Source organism: Lathamus discolor, chromosome 24, assembly GCF_037157495.1.
Source record: "Lathamus discolor isolate bLatDis1 chromosome 24, bLatDis1.hap1, whole genome shotgun sequence".
NCBI lineage: Eukaryota > Metazoa > Chordata > Aves > Psittaciformes > Psittacidae > Lathamus > Lathamus discolor.
Window position 1 is genome coordinate 1,465,029 of NC_088907.1, and position 17,200 is coordinate 1,482,228.

The following is a 17,200-nucleotide window of genomic DNA, read 5'->3' on the forward strand; positions in this document are numbered from 1 at the left end:
AATTTCATCTGTCAATTGAAAAGATGTCCAAGAGGGTTACCCTACATAAAATCTCAGTTTACAATGTTTAAAAAAAGTTTGAAAACCAGTCAAGCAGTGTGGTAAATTAAGCTCTCTTAATTAAATATATACAACACAAATAATATAAGGCTTCCCTTTCCAGTGATAAATTTGCATTGTGTAAAGAAGTTACAGTTCTTCATAAAGTCCACAGATTTTTTCAGCCTCCAGCTCTGCTTCCAGCTGGAGGACTTGGATTTCTTCAACACATTAATCGAAGAATTCTGGTTGGAAAATTTTTCAAAAATTACTGGAGACCAGTAACGAGTGGTGTCCCTCAGGGATTGCTGTTGGGACCGGTCTTGTTTAACATCTTTGTTGCTGACATGGACAGTGGGATTGAGTGCGCCCTCAGCAAGTTTGCCACTGACACCAAGCTGTGTGGTCCGTTTGATATGCTGGAGGGAAGGGATGCCATCCAGAGGGACCTGGACATGCTTGTGAGGTGGGCTGATACCAACCTTATGAAGTTCAACCATCACAAGTACAAGGTCCTACACCTGGGTCGGAGCAATCCTAGGCACAGCTACAGGTTGGGCAAAGAAGAGATTCAGAGCGGCCCTGTGGAGAAGGACTTGGGGGTGCTGCTCGATGAGAAAATGAACATGAGCCGGCAGTGTGCGCTCGCAGCCCAGAAAGCCAACCGTATACTGGGCTGCATCAAAAGAAGCATGACCAGCAGGTCAAAAGAGGTGATCCTGCCCCTCCACTCTGCTCTTGTGAGACCTCACCTGGAGTACTGCATGCAGTTCTGGTGTCCTCAACATAAAAAGGACATGGAACTGTTGGAACAAGTCCAGAGGAGGCCACGAGGATGATCAGGGGACTGGAGCTCATCCTGTATGAAGACAGGCTGAGGAAGTTGAGGGCTTTTCAGCCTGGAGAAGAGAAGGCTGCTCGGAGACCTCATAGCAGCCTTCCAGTACCTGAAGGGGGCCTATAGGGATGCTTTGTCAGGGACTGTAGTGACAGGACAAGGGCTAATGGGTTCAAACTTAAACAGGGGAAGTTTAGATTGGATATAAGGAGGAAATTCTTTCCTGTTAGGGTGGTGAGGCACTGGACTAGGTTGCCCAGGGAGGTTGTGAGTGCTCCATCCCTGGCAGTGTTCAAGGCCAGGTTGGATGAAGCCTTGGGTGGGACATTTTAGTGTGAGGTGTCCCTGCCCATAGCATGGGGGTTGGAACTGCATGATCTTGAGGTCCTTTCCAACCCTAACTATTCTATGATTCTATTCTAAAATCTAACGAAGAATTTTGTTTGGAAAGGAAACCTTTTGTTGTCTGTTAGGAGATCAGAAACAGCCTAAGTCAAGTGTCAGATGGAGAATGAACTGTGTGGGGCGCAGACCTAAAAGCTAACCCTAAGAAAGGTAATTACAGCAGTGGAAGGAATGATCCAAGTAACAGCACCTGATTTACGAGTAAATTAAGTCATTACTAACAGATACATCCTCTAGCCTCCAGGCAGTCAGAGTTAAATCACTCGCAGCCAAAGGCTTGTTACCTCTACCTCCTAACTCTCTCTTCAGCAGATCAAGTGAGTGTGATTTGGCTTATTCTTCTGTTACATCTTTGTATTAGTGTAAAGCTTCACTGTTACTCCCATAATTGTTGCCTATAAACAAGCCTCTACTGCAAGCAGTCCATTGTGATCAACTTTTTTCCTCTCTGTAAGCTAGTGGAAGGATAAAGACAACCTCTGTTCCAATAGTTTAGTGTGACTGTTTAATCCTACCCCTTTTGTGATGAATCCTTACAAAAGATTTTAAGGATGTTCACATTTTGCAGACCGCACACAAACTAACAATCAGGACATGTTTCAGGTGAAGCATCACTTTAGCATCACTGTCCAATAGTTTTAAGACAAGGAGAAAAGAAAGCCAGAAGGCAAATGTAATGGAACATAAACTTTAATTGAAACAGGGCAAGGATTTAACTGCAGCAGAACATAGCAATGCAGAGGGCACAGAATACTTTTGCAGGGTTAGCTGAAGGTAGATGTGGTTGTCTTCTTTGGGGGCTGCAAAAGATGATCTTCTGTCTTTGCTGCATTTGGAAAATGAGTTGGGTTTTCACCACAATGGTTTGCTTGGGGGTTTTTTGTTCTCTTTCTCTTTTTTAATCCCAGACGACATGAAACAGAGTGGCTCCCACAATCAGACTGGAGCTTTGAGAAGTTTTAAAGTCAGTCCATCCGAGAGGTCAGAATATAGAAAACCTAATTTGCGCTGATGCTTTGTCTTCTGTAAGTAATCTGAATTTCAGATAAGGCCTTTTCTGTGTTTCTCAGAGCTGGGATCTTGTTAGCAGATACCTGATCCAATAGGAGGGGAAATACAATGTCTGGGTTTGTTTCTCAGTGTGCCCAGCTACTCAGAACCCCTGCTGCAGCCTGGTACATTGCCCCTCTGAAAGCCACGTCCCTCTGCTCACTTATGGACTGGGAATTTACTCTGGTCCCTGCTGGGTCCAGCTCCCCAGGGAATCCTGGCAGTGCTTAGCAGGGCCCGCAGCTCCCACTACGGTAAGTTGTGTACCTGCGGGAATAGCAGGGGTAGGAGTACCTGCCACCCAAGGACGTGCCGGACCCAAAGGAGCTCTGCGCATCCTGGGAGCTCCCATACCCAAAGGAGCTGCCTATCTCCAATGGGGCTGAGGTGCCCACGATGCTCTCCTGAGGGCAGGAGCTGAGGATGGGGCCTGGGAAGACGATGGCCACGGGTGGTGGGTAGACCACAGCACGGGAGTCACCACAGGAGGTGACACAGGGCTGGTTGCTCCAGGCATTGGCATATGGTGGGGGGCAGCTCACATCACAGGGTGAGTAGCTGCCATAGTTGCAGACCTGTCCATTGAAAGACATCTTTCTGGCTGGAAGTAAACCTGAAAAACAGAGGGCGGGAGAGCATGGGTGAAGGGTGACAATGCAGGTGTGCTTGCAAAGGGGAGCCCTCATTTGTTCAAAGCAGTGATAGTGAAGAGCACATTCAGAGAGCAAGTGCCACAGGAAAATCTGGTTAGAGTCAGAGGTAAGAAAGATGCATTTTACTCTACTTATTTAATTTTCTATTACTCCATTTCACATCTTGAAATCATTCTCACAACATTCCTTATCTGGAGAAGGTTGACAGTGCAAGTGCAGTTGCGACGGGGAGTTCTCATTTATTCAAAGCTTATAATATTCAGAAAGTTACTCTTTTATAGCTAGATGTATAGTCTGGATCACAATTCATATGCGGAAATCATGACTATTAGGTAAACTGTTAGAAGTCAGCAAAGCCTCATTAACGAGAGAGGAGGATTAACCTAGCAATATTTAGTTAAAAACTGTTTCTAAAACTGTTGTCTTCATTTGCAAAGTACTCTTAGGCATAGACAAATATCAATTGCCATTCTTTCTCTGAAACATGCATAAAACTCTTGAAGCTCCATGCTCTCCATATAAATCCCATATTTTCCAAAGCCTACCAAGCTGAAAGAGGTCACTGAATCTATTTTTATGAAAATAACATTCTTACACTAATAGCAAAAGATATATTAACTGCTTACACAAATTTGCATTAAAATTCTTATTAAATTAGCTTTTAAACTCAGAGAACAGATATAACTGAAGTCAGACTTACTCAGTTCACCACAAGGGTAAAGCCAAGAAGAGTGGTTTGAAAAGCTTTGTGCTCCAAGCTCTTTTATAGGATTCCTCAGAGCAGCTCCAGGGGCTGAGCCACACTTTAGGCATGTAGCTCTTCCTAGTTACAAAACAAACTTTCCTGCATTTGTCACATCAAGGGGTGGAGGGATCTTTGTGTGTTGTTTGCTGTTAAGCAATTATTAGTTGAATGGTATCACATCCATTTTGCAGCCTACAGAAGGCTTTCATCTCAAAATAGGGGCAGTGTTCACCCTTAGTTTCTTTCTACTCATTGCAGACATTTACTTCCTTCTTCCACTTCTCCAAGCTTCAAAGCACGTAACTTTGACCAGTAGAACAGAAGATTGCTGATTTGACAAAATAGACTAATCTTTTAAATGATGTAGTGATTTTGTCGTGGTTGGTGTAAAGTTTTTCAAACATTTTAGTCGCAAAGAGAAATTAAACTTAAAGACTTTTATACCACCTTGGCAATGTACCTTTCTGCTCCCGTTTTATCCCTATTCTCTTTTTCCTTCATAGGTAAAAATAAAATAGAAGTCTATAGATACAGCCCTCAGATGCTTCAGTTAATAGTGATCACAGCTACAGAAAAGCAGCTCTGTGATGTAAGGGCCTTTCTGATGTTAGTATTGAGTTACTACAGCCTATTTTGAAGGGGTGGTGAAGAGGGGAAAGAGGGCTCATATGCTGCAGAAGTCTTCCTATCTCACTTAATTCCTGGTGCATATTATTGTACATTGCCTAGTTAAAAACATGAGAAAGGGCAAGAAAACCCTTGCTTAGGATTGCTGTGAAGGAAGTAGTCTCATGCACAAGTTAATCCAAAATATACTGCTTCTAAGAACTCCTTTGTCCTGAAACATCAAGTTGGACCTTGTCAGAGAGTGGATCTTGGTCTCGCCCTGTACAGAAGTTTGCAACATTTACAACTGAAAAACTGTATCCAACTCCTTACCTTAAGTAGCAGACTGCAGATGAAAGTGAGTGATCAAACACAGGGGTCTTCCTGCACCTAGGTATCGATATGATGATCTTAAAGGATTTATACGTCAAAAGTATTGTTTACATCATTTAGCGATTGGAGAGCTGAATTAGATTACACGATGATTCCCTTTTGACAGAAAAACTCTTTTAAGGAACCATGTTCCTGCCCCATGATGAGCTGTTATCTGACCTCCTGTGGATTTATCAGATGGCATGGAAATCCTGTTTTCTTTGCTATTTATTATAAACAGAGACATTATCCTGATCTTGCTCCCAAACCTACTAGGGTAAGTAAAACCTGGAAAACAACGTAACATCAAGCCTAGATGCAGGGCAGGTTAAAGATATCTGGATTAAGGCATGGTGGTCTGGAGCACATTTTCAGCATAACCTTTGGCAATAACTTGGGGAAACATTTCTGGATTGCCCTCATTGCCTTGCGTGCACTGAGGCAAATCCAACCTGCCCCTCTGCACTCACTGCAGGAGGCTGTCACTCTGCAGTGAGTGAGGGGATAGTAATCCTTCCTTTCACCATACCTAAAACTACTTAGTTTCATTTACTGGTTCCTGGCAGCAGTGACTGTCTGAGCTCTCTATTTTCATGGTTTCTGGGCGACAACCTCATTTACATAAGCTGAAAGATAATAGAATTATAATTATAAATAATAACACTAACAAGTACAAGACATGCCCAAGATCTCCTCCCAGAGGCTCACTTAATTGCTAAGAGATGTTGCTAAATTATTTGGCCTCTGTCTTAATCATCTCTTTTAGAGATCATCATCAGTGATTGCCCATTTCATGTGGGTGTTACGCTGGCTTGGACAGAGCAGTGTTTTACCTGCTGGGAAAAATGCAAAGGGGAAAGGTTAATTTGGAAGCAGAAGAAATCAGATGAAAATTTGTCTGTGGTGTCCACCTAAAGAATGCAGTGACCCATGAGATCAGTTTAAATTGAATGAGTTTCATGACCAAAATGTGTTTCATGACCCCGGGATGTGTCAGACCTGGAAGGCAGTAGTGGCAAGTCCTCATACTGGACTTTGTAAGTCTTGCAACACATTCTCCTTGGTCCTGTAAAATACCTCTGGAATTAAATCCCTAAAAAGCCAAATGTATGATAATTGAGGTTGCCAATGCAACATTAACTGTTGACTGAGTTAGGGTGTATCTCAAAAGGACGGTGGAAGAATGAGGGATGATGAAGGTGGAAGAATGAGGGATGGTGAAGCATATTTATAATCTGGACATATCTAATTTTTCTCTCTCTGTCTTTACAAGGCGTTTACATTTCCACCCCTATGGAAATGACTGTGGAAATTGATCATCTGCAAGTCTTTAAGTTGCACACATACCCATGTTGCCATGACACTTGAAGGTCTGAGGAGCATGCAGAGGCAAGTTGCAGTTCCTGCTGTTGTGGAAGCATGGTAGAGTAGCAGAGCATTGGGGTATGGGAAAAAAATAAACCTGTATTTCCTGGTTTCTAGCACATCTTGTGGACTCAGCACCTTTAGGAGGGCAGGTCTACACTAAGCAGAGGTCTCCTGAGCTAGAAGTGACCACCAGTTGTCCTTCTAAAAGGAAAGCAATGACCATATGGTGCCTGACCTGTGCTAACTACTTTTCCTCCAAACCACTTCTGAACCATTATCTTTCTTCATCCTCACCCAATAGTCTTCCTTCTCAGACTTCAGAAATGGTCTCAGTTTACAGTGTCTTTTTTAACTCCTTCCCTGGAAATCATGTTTGTCTTGTGATCACACCAGTTTAGTTTCTGCCCATTTAATACATGCAGTCTTATTTCTCAATCTCAGTCTTTTTATATATCAAGAGAATATAAACCCCGTGTTTTTCCACTGCTTTATACACAGCCACTCATTTGTACAACACCCAAAGGAATTGAGTAATTTTTATTGTTGCCTTCTTAAAGGGATTATTAAAAGACTGAGGCACTCAGCATACCAAGTCCTCCTTCTTTTATCTCTTGCACTGCTGACACTGAGTCAAAGATAAATGTTTGGAGAACTGTAAGAAACAAAATAGGAGACTGTCCATCTCCAAGACATGATGGAAAGAGAAATTCATGTCATGCAACACATTTACAGGAAATTAAGGCTGTGCCATCAGTACCCTGAACATAACTGACACAGACTCTGGTATGTCTCAGCCCAGAAAAATAGGAGGACAGGTACATGATGGCTAACACAGGTTTCTGAGATTTAACCATATTATTTCTGCACTTCTCTTTCCAAATAAAATAAGCAATACATGTTGGTGTATGAATTCTATAGGATTAGTACAGGTAATCCTTTAAGTCAAGGATGATCATGATGATAATCATAGAATCAACTATGTTCAGAAAGATCTTTAAGATCATCAAGACCAACCATTACACCAGGACTGCTAAGACCACCACTAAACCATGTTCCTTTGCCTTGGTTCTAAACCCAGTTATATTAGCTGAGAGCTGGATATTAATTTCTGTGTTTCACATGTCAAAGTTAAAACATGCCATTTAAACAGGGCACATCTAATACCTCATTTTGCAGTACTCAGTTCTGGCAATTTCTAGCTAACAGTCCAATGCTGAATATGGACTATGAAATTTCAAAGGATTTAAAATTATTCCTTCCAAATTTCAAGTTTTCTTTCTCTCTAAATGAATTCCTGCGGAAAGCAAAAAAGTTAAGCTGAAATAGTAGAAGGATTAAACAGAATACTGTGGCTTTGGACAAAGGTCTGAGACCTCAAATCACCAGCTCTGCCTTAGTATTTATAACAGTGTAAAAATTAAGCAAACACTAATATATGGCCAACTCATACAGAGATACCAGTTAAGTTATAATAAAGTAAGATAATTTGACAAATTAATTTGCAGACTCATAGCAAAGTAAATCTCGATCTCCTTCTGTCCCCAGTAAACCTAAATGAGTTAAAACTAACATGGAAATCCTCTCCATTTGGCACACAAGTCTACGTGAATCAAACCAATGATGAAAAGCCATCTGAGGTGGAGTGAGTAAGGAGAAACAATACTGACAACAATTACCTTGACTGAGTGACAAACAGGTCTATTTGAGGGACAATGAGTACAAATGAGGAAAAGAATCATTCAATTCCCCTAGGGCAAACCAAGAAGCTGTATAAAAGCACCTCTAGCCCAGTGTCTTCAAACCACTTCTCTTCGAGACTCCTTCCACTTCTGCTATTCAACCAAGTAAGTCACTCTGTGGGGCAGGGGGGAGTTTGAGCTAACACATCAGTTCAATGTACTTCTAAGAAATTCCGTTTAAGGAATGCTGTGACAAATATTTCAAGGTATGAAACAGAGTAATAGAAAATAGATTCCATTTTCTGTATTTTATATTCTATAATAAAATAAAATGCATTTTGTCTTTTTCACCTCTAACTCTAACCAGATTTTCCTGTGGCACTTGCTCTCTGAATGTACTCTTCACTATCACTGCTTTGAATAAATGAGGGCTCCCCTTTGCAAGCACACCTGCACTGTCACCCTTCACCCATGCTCTCCCACCCTCTGTTTTTCAGGTTTACTTCCAGCCAGAAAGATGTCTTTCAATGGACAGGTCTGCAACTATGGCAGCTACTCACCCTGTGATGTGAGCTGCCCCCCACCATATGCCAATGCCTGGAGCAACCAGCCCTGCGTCACCTCCTGTGGTGACTCCCGTGCTGTGGTCTACCCACCACCCGTGGCCATCGTCTTCCCAGGCCCCATCCTCAGCTCCTGCCCTCAGGAGAGCATCGTGGGCACCTCAGCCCCACTGGAGATAGGCAGCTCCTTTGGGTATGGGAGCTCCCAGGATGCGCAGAGCTCCTTTGGGTCCGGCACGTCCTTGGGTGGCAGGTACTCCTACCCCTGCTACTCCCGGAGCTATGGAATATACCATTCTACCAAGTCTGGCAAGATTTCCCAGGATAGAAAGACCCAGCAGAAGCAAAACTAAAACAAGAGCTCATGAGCGAACAGAGGGATGTGCCTTTTAGAGAGGCAGTGAGAATTCTCAGGAACAGGACATGCTCATCCATCCTGAGAAACAAGTCCGGAATATTAATTTCCTCTGTATAATAGATCTCTGCTCACTGCGTTCTGGCTGTGTGCCCTTTTCAGTTTGCTTTATGTGTAAATTTAACTTAATTCCTCTGTGTTGTTCCCTGAAGTATTCCTGTGGTCTGATAAATCTCATTTGTCAGTTCTAATAAAATCCTTTCTGCATCACAATATTGTTTTCTGCTTTTTATTTATAAGGTTTTATATCTATAGCCCACTGATGCTAAAATAATCCTCAATGACCTTGCTATAGATCCTAGATGTTATATAGCCATGGATGCTATACAAATACTATGGTAGTAGGGGACCGCAGGGGTGGCGTCTGTCAGACATTTCCTTCATGCTAGAAGCTTCCTCCATGTCCAAAAGAGCAAATGCTGGCTGGCTCCAAGACAGACCCACTGCTGGCCAAGGCCAAGCTCATCAGTGATGATGGCAGTGCCTCTGGAATAATATATTTAGGAAGGGAGAAAAATGTGGAATGGAAACTGCAGCCAGAGAAAAGAGTGAGAACATCTGAAAGAAACAGCTCTGCAGACACCAATGTCAGTGAAGTAGGGGGGAGTGATGTTCCAAGTGCTGGAGCACAGATATCCCATCAGCCTATGGTGCAGACCATGCTGAAGCAGGATTCTCTCTATATCCTATCCCATGGGTGATGATTATCCACCTCCTGAAAGTCCTGGAATACACAGGTACAAATACACCCGGGGTGTTATACTGGGGCATACGTGCTGTTGTGATGGGTAGCAATAGATAGGCAGGTGCTTGTAGTACTGCATCCAGTTCTGGTGTCCTCAACATAACAAGGACATGGAACTGTTGGAGCAAGTCCAGAGAAGAACCATGAGAATGATCAGGGGCTGGAGCAGCTCCCATAGGAAGACAGGCTGAAAAAATTGGGGCTGTTCAGCCTGGAGAAGGGAAGCCATATGGAGGCCTCAGAGGAGCTTCCAGTATCTGAAGGAGGCCTACAGCGATCCTGGAGAGGGACCTTCAACAGGGACTACAGTGATAAGACAAGGGGTGATGGGTTTAAATTTAAACAGGAGAAGTTCAGATTAGATATAAGAAAGAAGTTCTTTACCGTGAGGGTGGTGAGGCACTGTTAAAGCCAGGTTAGACAGGGCTTTGGGTGACATGGCATGAGGTGCTCCTGCCCATGTCAGGGGGGTTGAAACTAGATGATCTTAAGGTCCTTTCCAACACAAACCATTCTATGACTATGAAGTAGGATGTGTGTCTGTCTGTCTGTCTTTTGGACACCAGCCACTGAGCAAACCCCACTGGAAAGTGCTCCGAGAATGGTCTGGCTGGTACCTCGCCCTGCACAAAGCCAGCTGCCAGGCAGGTGCAGGTGTGGCTTCCCCCAGATGGAGACTACATGGTTAGGAATGCAGCTCTCACTTGGGAAGACAGCATTTTCACAACACCCCTGCAGTCCAGGTGGTTGTTACAGGAAAGACAAGACATCAATGCAGAGCCTTTTTCTTTGCATCAGTTTCTGATTTGGAGGAAGAGTTGGGAAGGAAAATACAGGTGTGCCTATTACTGCCATTGGTACAATTAGAAACCAGGTGGGTTTTACTTTCAGCAGTATATCCTGCTCTTCCAGGCCAGAGAAAAGGTAGAAAATCTTTCTCCATCCAGAATAAAATAAAAGTGGAAGGAAATCACACTTTTACAGAAGGGTCATTAAGGGCAAGAAGCTACTGATGCAGCCACTTGGCTCATGGGAGATGATCTGTCACCATTAAGTCCACAAGGATCACTTAAGAGAGCAGGAAATTCTGTCAGCATGAAGCCAGAAGTAAGCAAAGAGGAAAGTAAACCATTTAAAATCCCAGTGGCCTGTGCCTCCCCCACCTACCTCATTCTGATTTTGTTTGATTCTTTGCTGTTTATTTTTCTACCTTGCATTTGCTTCAAATATTTTTGTTTAATCAGTACATAAACCTATCAGAGGTAAACATACTGGGATTAAGACAAATAAACTGACAACTGTTTAAGATAAATAGAGAATGGAGTATCTGGGCAGGAATATCCATTTTTCTCCTGCCAGACCACAAAAAATTTACTCAGGAGAGGGCAGGGACAGGACTGTGGCCACAAGCTCCCTGCTTAGATTTACTCAGTGAGTTGAACCACTCAGGCACTTTGAAGATGTAAATAATATTTCCTGCTGTGTAATCCTTAGCCATCTTTCCATAATAGTGCTTAGATGCACATTTTGATACAGTTTTCCTTATTCATCTTTCAGTGTCAGCTAAAGATCTACAAGTGGAGATGGTACAGGTCTATGGTGTGGGTCAGATGGCTCATCTCTGATGACTGACCTTTTCTTTTTCCTCCAGACAGCCCCTAAATGGTTACAAACAGCCTACACCCACCTAACACACCTGGATTAGCCTCTGATCTTTCATAGAATCATAGACTGGTTTGAGTTGGAAAGGCCCTTAATCTTAATATCATCTAGTTCCTACTGCCTGCCATGGGCAGGGACACCTTCTGCTAGACCAGGTTTTTCCAAGCCTCATCCAACCTGGACTTGGACATTGTCGGGGATGGGGCAGCCACAGCTTCTCTGAGCAACCTGTGCCAGCGCCTCACCACCCTCACAGTAAAGACTTTTGTCCTTATATATAACCTGAATTCTTCCAAGAGCTTTATATCAAAGCTTGACATATGAAACTAAGGTTCTCTACAGCAAAATACTTTCAAATTTAGCAATTACGTAGCTATCTAAAGATTATACATAAAGATTAACCCATATGAAAATAAGAGCAACAGGGTACCCTAATCAATCTTCTGCTGACATAGAAGTCTCTGCCTAATATCTCATAAACAGTTTTTACAGACTGCTTCAAGTTCAAAAGGCTTCTCTAAAGGTAGACTCATGTCAAACTCTTACAAGAATCATTTTAGCAGAATATATGGTTAGCAATAAAGCTGCTCTTCTATCTGCATTTCCATACTTGGGAAACTATCAAGTAAATTTAATTTTAACCAAGTTAGCAGGAATCATATAACAAAAGGAGTGTTCTGGAAAGATTTGACAATTGAGCACAGTTTTCCACTTTTCTTAAAATTCTTGTGTATACAAACCCACCTTGCTCATGAGGACCTGCTGCTTTACCAACTGTTATTTGTTGCATATTCAGCTCATCTTGATGATGCAAAAACTTTCTGACTTATCCTAATTACTCTGGTGTTCCCTGCTTCATCATGTTGTTACACAATGCTACATCTCATGGTTCATTTCCGTTCAAAACTTCAATGACCGTGTCCTTCCTGGTATCAATCCACTCCCTTTGTTGGTTTTGGGTGAGAATGAATCAAGCTCCTCTTTTGTGGTTGTTTTATTTTAATATCCTTTTCCATCTTAAGTAATATTAGGCATCTGGCTTCATGGTCCGTGCTGCCACAGTATATCCCATGGCATTTACTGCTGAGAGTCTATGAGCTGAATCCTTGGCATCCCCCAGATAACTGACCACTGTCAATCTGACTGATTGCTGTGATATACACAGGAAGGTTAGGAAGAGTTGAGAGTCTGGCAACAACAGAAGATAAATGTTAATCAAGAAGCAAGTAATTGAGCCCTGATGGCCACTGTGTCACTGCTACTTAAAGTCTTGCCCTGTGGAATCCTGTTAGAGGGCAATGATAATAAAAGAAGGTGGAGTTTCCCCTCTCACTATGTCTCCTGTACTGTATGGATTAAAAGAAAAGTTGAGGGCTGAAACATTTCTTGGTTTCTCAGGACCAATGGGATCCTTATTAAAGACTTCTTCTGGAATGATCATGTGCTCTATGCCATGGGATTCTGAAAATAAGGCTGCCTGTGGCCAAGAATACAGATATTGCACAGTTATGAAGATACTGAGCCTTGGAATGAAGACATGCACAGGAGGGACAGCCAGATGCAAAGTTACTGAGTTGGAGTACATTGCTGAAAGATTGCTGAAATCATTGTACAGCATATAATATAAGCTGAGATCAGCTAAATTCAGTTGGTGCAGATGGGGGCCTGATGTCTACATCTGGAAAGCAGTTTGTCCTGGAGTACCCACAGAAGTAACTGTAAAGATGGGGGGTGGGGGGCATGGGGGTGGTGGGGAGGAGGTGAATGAACAGCATCTCTTAGCACATTCAGAACAAAGCCTCTCTTCAGACCATAAATCATCCCTTGCTTTGGCTGTTGGGGTGACGAGACGTGTATAAGGTTTAAAATCAACAACGTTTCTACTCTGCATTTTCTGCCTTACCGTGAATTGCCCAGACTTGCTAGTTTGCTGATGCCAGCACAAGACCCTTTCTAAGCAGCTTTCTAAGTGGGGATATCAAGTAGGCAAAACAAGTAGATTTGTGCCCTGGAGCTCCAGGGTTAATCTGTCCTCTTTCTCTGAGTGAATTTTAAAATATAAGAGATATAAAATACAACACAGTTGTCAAGCAGATGGTTTTAACTTAGCTGAACTACCTCTCATTGCTGCCTCTCTGGGGCTTGTTTCAGAGAGGCTGAAATCTGATGAATCTAAATATGATCAAAAAGTTTAGAGAGGGATGACGTAGTAAGGTGTAATGGGAAACTGGGAATTGCCTAATAACTTCCAACAGTGAGCAAAATGATTATATGCTGTGAGGTGTTATGTGTAATAGCTTCCTTTCCGAATCTAATCAAACATCATGCGAAAAGGGCGTCTCAGATCCTCCAGACTATCCCAGGAGCAGTATAAAAGCACACACTGCTCACATCTCTCCCAGCAGCTTCTCCTGGCTTCCCCTCTGGAACTTGGGTAAGTTTTTCATTCTTTGTGACTTTTTCACGCACTTTTTATAATAACTCTAACTGAATCCTACATAGATGTCTTCCATGACACTAGCATGGCTTGCCTCTGAAAAAGCAACTTCACCAATCCTGCAGAGAACTTGAGGCTGGCATTATCCAGCTTTTTGGGGGAATATTGATAGCCTTACTAAGTGCTTCTACGATTCATGACTTCTGGCTCCTAGATAGAAATGAGCTGCAGCCTTATCATGGCTTTTGTAGAAGGTGAAGCTCAGTTTTGAAGCTCTGTGTGACAGGTGGTCATATAAATCCTGTCCTACAAGTTAACTACTGAGGAGAAGGGGCTGGGTGAGATGACAGTTGCTCTCATAAAGTATAGAAGTGCTTGTGCTCCTTTTACAAAGAAACACAATTGAAGCAAGCACTGTTTGCAATGTAGCACTTTGGGATACGTTCTCGCACGTTAAGCACAGATACGTCAAAAGTGTAGGTTGCTTGATGTACACAGGAAGGAGAGTTGAGTCTGGCAAGGACAGAAGACAAATGCTACTCAAGCAGTGTAATCAAAAAGTGGGAGACAGAGACAGGAACTACAAAGCCACTTCATTTCTGTTCAGGAAGGTACCCAAGTGGGTAGCTTGGGGAATGGAACTAGATGATCTTAAGGTTCTTTCTAACCCTAACCATTCTATGTTTCCTCATCAAATATTCTTGAGTGCCTGAACATAGTTCTCTGACCTAGCATGGAATTGCTTCACAGAGTCTTCTGCCTTTCAGATCCACCTCCACCACAGAACAATGTCCTCCTACAGACAGCTGTGCAACTACCAGTACTCCACACCATGTGAGGTGGCTTGCCCCCAGCCCATCGCCAATGCCTGGAATGAGCCCTGTGTTACCTCATGCGGTGACTCCAGGGCAGTGGTCTACCCACCTCCTGTTGTGATCACTTTTCCTGGGCCAATTCTCAGCTCCTGCCCTCAGGAAAGCATAGTGGGATCCTCAGCACCAGCTGCCATTGGGACCTCACTTGGCTATGGTGGATCATACGGTTACAGAGGCTCTTCTTTTTACGGGGGATCACAGGAAAGCAAGTTCTCATACCCTTATTTTTCTCAGAGGTTCACTGGTTATCGCTCTAGGTATGAGCCCTGCCAAACCCAGCAGGAGTACACTTACACCAAGAGCAGCCAGGATACTGAATGCAAGATACAAACTCAAGAATAAGATGAGGCTTTTAAGATGCTGACATAAAAAGGCTGAGTTTTTCTAACACTTCACATTGTCTTTGTGCTTGTACCTGCTTATGTACTTCTCTTTTCTTATCTATGTGTTCTCCTATTCTTCTCATGGTCCAGATTTTCAAATGCAGTAAAACTCCTTTCACATTCAACCTTGTAACATTATAGAAGTATCATAATGGAAAAGTTTGTATGCTGTGATTTTTCACTTTTGGTACTGCCTGATGTCAATCAAGAGTGATGTTAACAGATGAAAACTGGACTGCACTGTCAAGCTTACAGCTGCAAAAGAAGAAAAGAACACTGTGCTTGAAATGAAACTTCCTGAAACAAGAAACCTCAGTTGGAAAAGCCTCAATTCTTTGTTCTTTTTATGATCATGTTTTGCTTTTGTAAACTTTCCTTCTCTATTGCCTATTAAAAAAATCATGCTGCATCATAATTTTAGCATTCTGGGTTTGCTTTCTACCTGTTTTGATGAAATAACACAATTGAGAGAATCTTTTGCGCAGGCATTGGTGTTTCCATCATAGTTATATCCCGTAGCAAGAAGAGAGCTAAGACCTTAACCAATCAAAACCCCCCCCAGTTAATCCTCTGCTTGGCAATGAGTTCTCTCAACTTCCATATCCACTTCAGACCTTGTACTGCACCATTTTGAACTGCTAGAAAACTGCTGGATACAGAAAATAATACAAAGAACAGAAAAGAGAATTGCCATTATTTTCACACCCAGAAGCATGCACGCAATAGTAAAACAAGGCAGCATAGGACACTTACTGGAAAGTAGCAGTTCACCAAGCATACCTTCTTACAGCACAATTGGGTGTATCTTCATTGCACCTTCAATCTTATCCCTTTCTTATTCCTAAAAGACTATCCAGTAGTCTACATCTAGAATTCTAGTGAGGTATTTCAGCAATACACTCGGTGCTACCCCAGCACTCTGCTAAATAGGATTAACACAACAGCAAACAACTGAGGGGCTACTTGGCTTTTATTTACCTTGAAGTAATTTATCATTGCTTCCAGCTGGTCCCTGAGCACTGCTAGATCGCTGTTCCCTATTTACTGAGAACTCTCTATAATTACTTTACTGCACTTGGTTTCTGGTCATCTAAGTTATTCTTTGAAATGCATTTACTGACCTTCTTTAAGCTCCAATTTCTACTTCCCTGTTTCTTAGGATTTTGCAAGGAGGCTTCTTTACTTTGCTCAGTAATTAGAAGTTAACCTAGAAAAAGTTGCCTGCTTTTGAGCATTTATGATTCTAGTTGAGGCAGTTTTATGGTCTCAGGAAGCAAGATAGGAAAGTACAGAGTGGGGAAGTAGACTCAAGTTACCTGTTTCTCAGACTGGAGTTTCATCACTAGCTAATTTGCTCTCTGCCTCTTGAAGTTCCATTTGCTGCTGTGAAATGTCTAATATTTTCTCTTTTCTATGTTCTATGGAATTATAACATCATCTATTATTTTGCCTTCTTTTATGGTGCGTAGAATTACAATAGTTCTGGTAAAACTCCATGGAAAGGTAGGGGAAGTAGGGATGAGCTACTCTAATACTTTTGGAGTGGCTATTTAGTACTTTACCCTGGTTTTGAAACTGTTATTTAAGGGTTGGGCAATTTTCTCACACCTGGTTCCTCTAAAGATTAAATCAGACACACAAGGGAGCTCTGCATGCTGTAAGCAGAATTTCCTGATGAATGAATCCACAGGCATTATATAAACACTAAGAGCACTAAGAGCACAAGACTCACCTGCAGATCTCTAAGATAAGGGGATGGTTTGATTCAATTCATTTGCAAAGGCTACATACCCCCAAAACAAAAAAGAAAGCAAACAGATGAATGCTCTTTGGATGCAATCGTGTTTATTAGGACCAACAAGTGTAGATTTTCAGCAAAGTAAGGGAAAAATACAAGATGGATTTTAAAAGGGCCAACTTAATAATCTCTATCAAACTGGTTTATTTTCATCACCTTTGTTTTCTGTCTTGGTTCAAGTTTCAAATGGACAGGACAAATCATAGTATAAGGTGATAAGATTCCTATTAGACATAAAGAAATCAAAGTATAAAACTACCAAAGAAATGGTACCATGGTCCCAAGCAACTGAAAGCATATATGGACCAGTTTCCAGTGATAAAAGTGCTTTTGCTCTAACAGTGAGAAACAGATTTTCATGATCAGTAATTTTATTTCCAAGAATGGAAAAGATACATTATGAGAAAACTGACATTAAAAGCAAACAGAGCACAAAGAAGACAAGCAGAAGAGCAGTTCCCATGGGTGCTAAGAAGCACTCATAGTTCACCATTCCTTCAGAGAGCCTTTCTTCTCAGCTCAGTTGCACATTCAGGTCTCGCTGTCAGCTCCTCTACTGCTTCTCCT

At 42.2% G+C, this 17,200-nt stretch overlaps 1 protein-coding gene across 2 annotated transcripts; it reads right to left on the minus strand.

Moving 5' to 3' along the window:
* Nucleotides 1-1,956: 1,956 nt before the first annotated feature.
* On the minus strand, nt 1,957-15,763 carry LOC136004013 (scale keratin-like). Of its 2 annotated transcripts, none has more exons than XM_065660100.1 (2): nt 15,616-15,763; nt 1,957-2,945 (listed from the first exon to the last, which is right to left on the minus strand). In XM_065660100.1, exon 2 carries the CDS (start codon nt 2,923-2,925, stop codon nt 2,560-2,562), a length of 366 nt encoding a protein of 121 aa, XP_065516172.1. In that variant the 5' UTR covers nt 2,926-2,945; nt 15,616-15,763; the 3' UTR covers nt 1,957-2,559. The 2 variants fall into 2 exon arrangements, with proteins under 2 accessions (XP_065516172.1, XP_065516171.1); XM_065660099.1 differs by having other exon boundaries at nt 15,589-15,763.
* Between the last annotated feature and the right edge of the window lie 1,437 nt (nt 15,764-17,200).

Excerpts from the sequence above, each read along its gene's own strand:
- LOC136004013 (XM_065660099.1), bottom strand. The coding sequence starts at position 15,613 with ATGCTTGGTGAACTGCTACTTTCCA. Across the intron at positions 2,946-15,588 it reads TGGTGAACTGCTACTTTCCA|GTTTACTTCCAGCCAGAAAG; the intron begins GTAAGTGTCCTA and ends TCTGTTTTTCAG.